Here is a 7,532-nt window from a genome sequence, read left to right as displayed (position 1 = left end):
CAGTGATCATTGAAGCAGCGGTCAAGGGACCAAACGATGGGTTGCACAGGGTCAGTCTGCTGCACAAATCCTCTTTGGGGTGTTGAAAAGCAAGGATGTTACTTTGAGGGCTGAAGTACCCCTGATCCAAGCCGTGGTATTTTTGAACAGTCTTATATGCACGTGAAAGTTGGATGTGGAATAAGGAAGACCAAAGAAGAATCGATGCATTCGAGTTGCAGTGCTGGTGAAGACTACTGAAAGTACCATCGACTGCTTGGGAAGAAGTACAGCCAGTGTGGCCCTTGGAAGCAAGGATGGCAAGACTTTGTCTCACATACTGTGAACGTGGTCTCAGGAGAGACCAGTCCCTGGAAAAGCACATCATGCTTTAAAAAGTGGAGGGGCAGCAGAAAAGAGGAAGACCCTCGACAAGATGGATGGACACAGTGGCTGCAACAATGGGCTCAAACCTAAGAATGATTGTGGAAGCATGATGTGCTACTTCTCAAAGTGCTGCTACATCCACGCCCTGGAGGTTGACCACTCTGAGGCGGCACACGGCCGGGGGGTATTTCATTCTATTGTACATAGGGTTGCTTGATGGCACCCGACAGCAACACTGTGCTTTAAGGTGTCCCTTTGTTCTCAGGTAGAGTAGTGGGTTACTTATTGAGCTGCTAACCACAAAGTTACTGGTTTAAAACCACCATCTACTCCAAGGGCAAAAGGAAGGAGGCTTTCTACTCCCGTAAAATGTTACAGCCTCAGGGGCAGTTCTACTCTGTCCTATAGGGTCACCAAGAGTCCTATAGGGTTGCTATGAGTCAGAATCAACTCGATGGCAATGAGGTTTTTGGTGTTTTGTGTTTGTTTTCTGTATTTCCTGTACTTCAGTAGTAATCAGAGCTGAAGGCTAAATTAGCTAAATTAGAAAGACATCTATATATATATATATATGTCTCTTTTTTTTTTGGGGGGGGAGACTACTAGACACACAGGAGATACTGTCTTCTTCCATCAGGAAAGAGAGCTTTCTTTTTGTGATGCTAGCTGCTATTCTTGATTCATGAATTCACTGGGAGTGGCAGAATGCTGACACTATAATAGCATAATTACATTTCACTTGTTAATCGGAATACTTCTGTAAAGAGATACTTTCCCTCATTTGTCATTCACTTACCCAGAAGTGTAGTTTGTCCGTTTGTCATCCTGTGGTGGCTTGTGTCTTGATGCGATGCGATAAGCTATGCCTCCAGTATTGCAAATTACAACAGTACCACCCACAATGGGCAGGTTTTCGGGGAGCTGCCAGTCCAAGACAGACTAGGAAGAAGCAAGAGGTGGCCCATTTCTGGAAAAGATTAGCCCTTGAAAACCGTATGACTAGCAGTGGAACACTGTCTGATGATACGGGGCCAGCAGATGAGGCACTCAAAGTACGACTGAGGCAAAGCTGCCTCCTCAAAGCAGAGCCAACCTCCGTCCTGTGCATGGAACAAAGCTCCTGGAGCTGTCACGTGCTGCTGTGGCAACGGGAGAAGAAAGCTGCTGCACACATTTATTAGTCCTCAAAATGTGGAACATACAAAGTATGAATCTAGGAAAATTGGAAGTAATTGAAAATGAAATAAAACTCATAAAGATTGCAGTCCTAGGGGTTGGTGATCCGAAATGGGCTGGTTTGGGCCATTTTGACTGAGACAAATGGTCTACTGTGCTGGCTATGACAAATTCAAGAGGCACGTGTTACATTCATCATCAAACAGAACATTCCAAAATCTGTCCCGAAGTCCAGTGGTGTCGGTGATAGGACAACATGCTCCTACAAAGACCAGCTAATACAGTTATCGATGGTTTTTAGCAACTTCTGTTGTCTGAAATGGATCAAACATGTTGTCAAGGTGCGTCGATAGTTTCGGGTGGTTGGAATGAGAAAAATGGAAACAATGAAGAAAAATCAGCAGTTGGAAAACGTGGCCCTGGTGATAGAAACCAGAGATCCCATAATAGAATTTTAAGACCAATGACCTACTCATTGCCAATACCTTTTCCCCCCTGACGACAAACAAAGCAACTATACACATAGATCTCACCAGATGGAACACACAGGAATCAAATTGACTACATCTGCAGAAATGATGGAGAAGCTCCATATCATCAGTCAGAACACGGCCAAAGACCAACGATGGGACAGACCATCAATTGCTCATATGCAAATGCAGGTGGAAGTTGAAGAAAATTGAAACAAATCCATGAAAGCCAAAGTATGCCCTTGATTAGCTCCTACCTTAATTTAGAGGTTTGACGCACTGAATACCAAGGACCACAGACGAAATGCGTGTGGGATGTCTTGAAGACACTAAAGTCAGGAAAGAAAGAAAGGCTAAAGTGCTTATCAGAGGAGGCTCTGAAAACTCCTCTTGAACATAGGGCAGGGAAACTGACGGGAAGAAACTGTGAACTAAAAGAGCCAAACGGGTAGCTCAAAAAGAAAAGTATTCTGTTGAAATCCACACAGATGGAGAGTTAGAAAGCCAGCAGGGAAGAACACGCCACGTTCCTTCTGCGGGAGAACTGACGACGAAGGGATTCGGTCACGGAGTTGCAATAGTGAGGGATTCTAGGAGCCAAAACTGAATCTGCATGAAACAGCAAAAGAAGTTAGACATTTTTAAACCCAGGTCAGCTTCACCCTTCTACCATGAGCAGGATGGCTAGCTGGTGTGGGATGGTGTATCCATTTTATTACAATTTTATGATTCATGTTCAACTTATGCTAGCCTATGGAAATAAAATATGGACTTTAAAGGAAAAGTCAAAGCCCCAATAAATTGATTAAAAAAAAAAAGAGAAAAGCCTGTAAATAAAAAAAACAAAAAACGAAAAGTCAAAAGAAGATGATGGAAATAATACAGTGAGTCGCCTTACCAAAAAGAATTGGTGGACATTCAGAGGTGCATATGATCAGCACCGTGGCTCTGGAAAGGCATCTAAGATGCACGGAAGGCATTGGCAAGAGACAAGGCTCCAGGAACTGACAACAGCAGTGTAGGTGTTGCAACAAGTGGTTGCAACACTGAAAGCTGACTGGAAGAGAACCATATTTGTGCCCATTCCAATAGAGATGGGCCCATGGAATGTGTAAATCATCTCACAATAGCATTAATATCATACACAAGGAAAATGCTATCGAGAAACATTTTAAAACATTTGCAACAGTACATTGAGAGGGAGCTGTCAGAAATGCAAGCCAGAGTCGGAAAAGGACGTGGCATGAGGGATGTCATTGTTGATGTCGGCTGGATCTTGGCTGAAAGCAGAGAAGTCCAGAAGGTTGTTTTCCTGTGTTTTATTGACAGTGGAGAGGGATTCGAGCCCACCAGCTGCTGGGCTAGAGAAAGATGTAGCAACTTGCTTCTGTAAAGCCTTGGGCCCCTATGTGGCATTTCTACTCTATCCATAGGCTTTCTGAGTCAGAATAAACTCACTGGCAATGGGCTTGGCTTATGAACTCCCAAGTCAAACCTACCTGATGTGTTTTGATCCATTGCAATTATGATCTTTACTGATGTTCAGACTGGCCTTTTCTTGCCAGTCGAAGTGTTCTAATTCTTTATTGCTCCAAAACAAACCACCTCTAAAGTAGTGATTGAAAACCATTTATCGTGATCTTTTCCGGTTCCGTAGGCTGACTGAGCTCACGAGGGTGGGTGTCTGGGGTCGCGCAGCCAATTGCAATCAAATGGCAGCTGTGGCTGCAGTCATGTGAAGGCTCTACTGGGTTGGACATCCTGGTGGCTGACAGATTCTGTCAGTTGGGAGCTCAGCTGGGCTGTTGACTGGAGTTTCTCATGTCCCCTGCACCCACCCCCCCCTCCATGTGTAGCCCTGGGCTTCTCAAAGCATAGAGGCTTCCTAAAGGAAGCAAAGTGTATTCCAAGGGACAGGAAAAAGTGGCCAGACCCATTGGGGGCTGTGCCTCGAACCGGCACAGTGTCACTTCTGCTGTTCTATTGGTCGAGGCAGTCACAAGCGTGTTGAAATCCAAGTAGCTGGAAGAAGAGGTTTCAGCTCCTACTGAGGAAGTGGCGAGATGACAGTGCAGAGTACTGTTGGTTGGGAAACACGGTGCTCAGCTTTTGAGCTACTTCATATTGGTTCATGAGTCCTCTTGTCATGACTCTTGGTCTTTTATAGCTTCTTTGCTGTGTTGGGTAACAACATGTTCCCAGCTCAGTTTGCTTGTTTTCTGCCTCGGACTTCAAAGCGGCCATTTCTCCGAGAATCCCTGGTCCCTTTGAGTGGTAGCTCAGTCACTGTAAACGTTTGCTATCCCCAGACCATGGGCTGGCTCCACGGGGCTCTTGCTTTACATTCAAGAGTGGGAGAGCCAGGACGCCCAGAGTCAAAGAACTGGCATTAGGAACTGGAAGGACGTGTCACCACTGCCATCCTCCTGCTAGCCAGCTGAATCGTCTTCTTTTGTCACGCAGACATGCCCTCCAGCCAGAATGGTAACTCTCTGTTTCCTGCCTAGTCTTTAGCTAAGGACCTGGCAGAAGCTGAGGAGCAGTACTCCCATGCCCTGCGCAGCCACCTGCACAACGTCGATCAGCTCTTGGCCCTGCAGAGGCGCCGGCTCAGCCTCCTGGAGGAAAGCTACAACATGGAGCTGGAGGCTCTAACCAAGGAGTTTGAGACAGAAAGGTGTGGAGCCCTAGAGCAGGGCTTCTCAACCTTCCTAACGCCGCAACCCTTTCACACGGCTCCTCATGTTGTGGTGACACCCCCCTGTCGAGACCCACAGGTTGAAAACTGCTACCCTAGAAGTTGAGTCTGGGGGTGGGGACGTGGCCAGACAGCAGAGGAGCTACCTGTAAGCAGTGTGGCTAGCCCTTTGTAACATCCCACCTTGATCAAGACCTGGCCACTACAGGGGAGATCACATTCATTCAGGTTTAACCGTGCATTGAGCGGTAGCGTCCCTTGCCCAGCCCCAGGGTCAGGGCCCCTGTCTCCGATGCCCGCACCAACTACTTTTCGGTGGAGCTAGGAGGGAAACCTCTCACAGTGTCCCTTGGAATTATAAGCCTCCTGTGTCGTTACCTAGTCAGAAATCAACAGACAGTGATGATCTTACTCCTTCCCACCCTAAAAGGAAGAGAGCCCTCCCTCCCTTCTTTATTCCACAGGGCTTAGAGCAGGCTGTCGCTGCTGGTCTGTGTGCTCTAGCCCCCAGGGTCTTGTCTCCCACAGGAAGATGATCATTGACCAGCACGAGAAAGAGATGCACTATCTACAAGACGTCTTCATGGCCGTGGAGCAGAACTACATCGACACTGAGTACGAGAGCAAGCTGGAGTTCCAGAGCCTGTGGGATGATCTCAAAAACAAGGTACAGAGCGAGAGCAGGCTGGGAGCAGGTAGTTAAGGGAGAGGGAAATGCTCAAGACTCTTAAGACTTCCGTATATACTCGTGTATAAGCCGAGCTTTTCAGCACATTTTTAATGCAGTTTTGGTGGTAAAATTAGGTGCCTCGGCTGATATTCGGGTCCGCTTGTACTCGAGTATATATGGTATCAGAGCTAGATGCTGCTGCTTTAACCAGGGTGGAGGCCAGTGTCTCAGATGCCAGCAGTCAAGAGAATATCTGTAGCCACCGTAAGGTACCTGTGCTGCTTTCTGTAATTTCATGAAAATCGGTTGGGAAACAGAGCCCTTCTGAAATGCTAGTGGAGTCCAATAAAGCTAAAAATCACCCCAGAGACCATCTGGCTTCACTTGGCAGATGGAGAAACTAAGGCCTGGAGTAGTGAAATGACATGCTATAGGTCTAAGGGAGAGCCAGGAGAACCCAGGCCTCCTGACCCTCGGCCCAAAGTGCTCTCCACTATCTGGGAGGTTGCAACCGAAATTGAAGTATGGAGTTCTTTGTTCTTATTTTGCCCCACGGTTGTTTTATAAAAAATTTAGGCATGCTTTCTACGTTGAACAATTGGGGCATATCAAATGAAAATCCCCGTCTCCAGCCTTGTAGAAAGATCAACACGGGGCCACATTTCCAAATAGTGACATTCATGTGGAGCCGAGCAGCTGCGGCCCCCTTTCCATGGAGCAGGTCCCCGCCAGTGCCCCACAGGTCCACCCCGCCCACAGCACGCAGCAGTGCCATCTGCCAGTTATGCCTCTGTGCCCGTTTTCATGGGGGACCCCTGCACTATCCTAGGCGGCCAGCAGTTGTAGGAGGTGAGGTTGCAGGTGGAAGTGAAAGGGTCCTAAAAGGACCATTCTAAGCACGGCGACTCTGGGCCCGCTTCCTAGAATTTAGAAGAGAAGCACTTTCTACGACTGCAACTGGAGAACATCGTGGAAGACCTGTGGAGAAGGTTCCAGGAAGCACTCAAGAATTACACGGATGCCACAGAGGACAGAAAGATTGCCTTTGAGGCCCTGAAGGTGAAGGGTGAAAAGAGTTCCAAAGAGATTGAAGCCCAGATGAAAAAAATACAGAAACTACAGGTGGGTGCGGCCAGCCTGGAATGACTCACAGCTACAGCTGCGGCCCCAGCCCTCTCCTCTCCCCTTCATCCCCATGGGGCCTTATCCCCGGTGGAAGGAGGGGGTCTCACTCCGACTGCTCTCACGGAAGCCCTCCAGCCGGTCAGTGTTCCCTGGCATCTATCCCGTCTCCTCCTGACCAGGATGCCATCGGTGTCTTAAGAGGCAAAATCGTGGTGCACAACCGTGAGAGTGAAGAGCAGAACCAGTACATTCGTAACGACAAGGAGCTGATCCTTATACAACTACGGAAACTGAAGGCTCAAAGGACTCAGGCCCGGGGAGTCTCAAAGGAGAATCTGGTCAAGCTCACGCTGGAGAGTAATGACACCCTCAAGACCCTGAGGAGGATTGTGGACAAGGTAAAGCAGGGGGCGGGCGGGGCCCAGCAACGCCAAGGAGTCTGCAAGGTGAGAGGGTTTGGGAAAGGTGGGAGGCGGCAGAGAGCCACCCTCCTGCTCCCTACCTGCATGGACACTCACTCGCAGGATCTTATTCTGCACTCCCTCTGCTCTCGCATGGTAAAGGAGATGAATTAGTAAACAGGAAACACTTGGAATAAGGCCTGGCACAGGGCAAGCCCCTGTGCCAGGTTTTCTTTTGCGCGGTTGTCTCCCATCTGGCTGAGTCTCTGCCCTGGATTCCAGCCAGGGGAACAACTCCTTTCCCCTCCCCTAGTAAAAGATTGCTCCCTGCTTCCAAAAGGGTGAAAAGATTCTCAAGCTTGCAGAGATATGTAGGAAATACGAAACAGAAGAAGAAAAAGTGCTGCCTTTTTATTCGTCAGCGTTGAGTCCCGAGGAGAAGGTGGAGATGGTGGAACAGAAACCGGAAGAGCTGAGTGAGGAGTTTGCAAAGGTGACGTTCCTAAGGCCCGGAGCCATTGCTCAGGGTGGCGGGGGTGGGTGGGGTGGGGGTGGGGGTGTGGGTGCACACTGTGCGGCGGTCACTCACAGGCCCTGCTGCGTACCTTCTCCCTTGACCTCAACTC

The 7,532-nt window shown here is 48.5% G+C and overlaps 1 protein-coding gene across 1 annotated transcript in view; it reads left to right on the top strand.

Moving 5' to 3' along the window:
- Window positions 1–7,532, top strand: part of LOC101649526 (dynein regulatory complex subunit 2) — a 26,468-nt gene that overhangs the window by 14,132 nt on the left and 4,804 nt on the right. Inside the window, exons 3-7 of the mRNA XM_004711417.3 lie at window positions 4,520–4,689; window positions 5,239–5,377; window positions 6,305–6,502; window positions 6,685–6,903; window positions 7,247–7,399. Of these exons, the coding sequence (XP_004711474.2) occupies window positions 4,520–4,689; window positions 5,239–5,377; window positions 6,305–6,502; window positions 6,685–6,903; window positions 7,247–7,399 (879 nt within the window). The remainder of the gene's footprint in view (window positions 1–4,519; window positions 4,690–5,238; window positions 5,378–6,304; window positions 6,503–6,684; window positions 6,904–7,246; window positions 7,400–7,532) is intronic.

The sequence above is a fragment of the Echinops telfairi genome, unplaced genomic scaffold (assembly GCF_000313985.2).
Source record: "Echinops telfairi isolate 266 unplaced genomic scaffold, ASM31398v2 ScPeMD7_12;HRSCAF=54, whole genome shotgun sequence".
Taxonomy (NCBI): Eukaryota; Metazoa; Chordata; class Mammalia; order Afrosoricida; family Tenrecidae; genus Echinops; species Echinops telfairi.
Note: the sequence above shows the minus strand (reverse complement) of the source record. Positions and strands in the feature narration are given on the sequence as shown.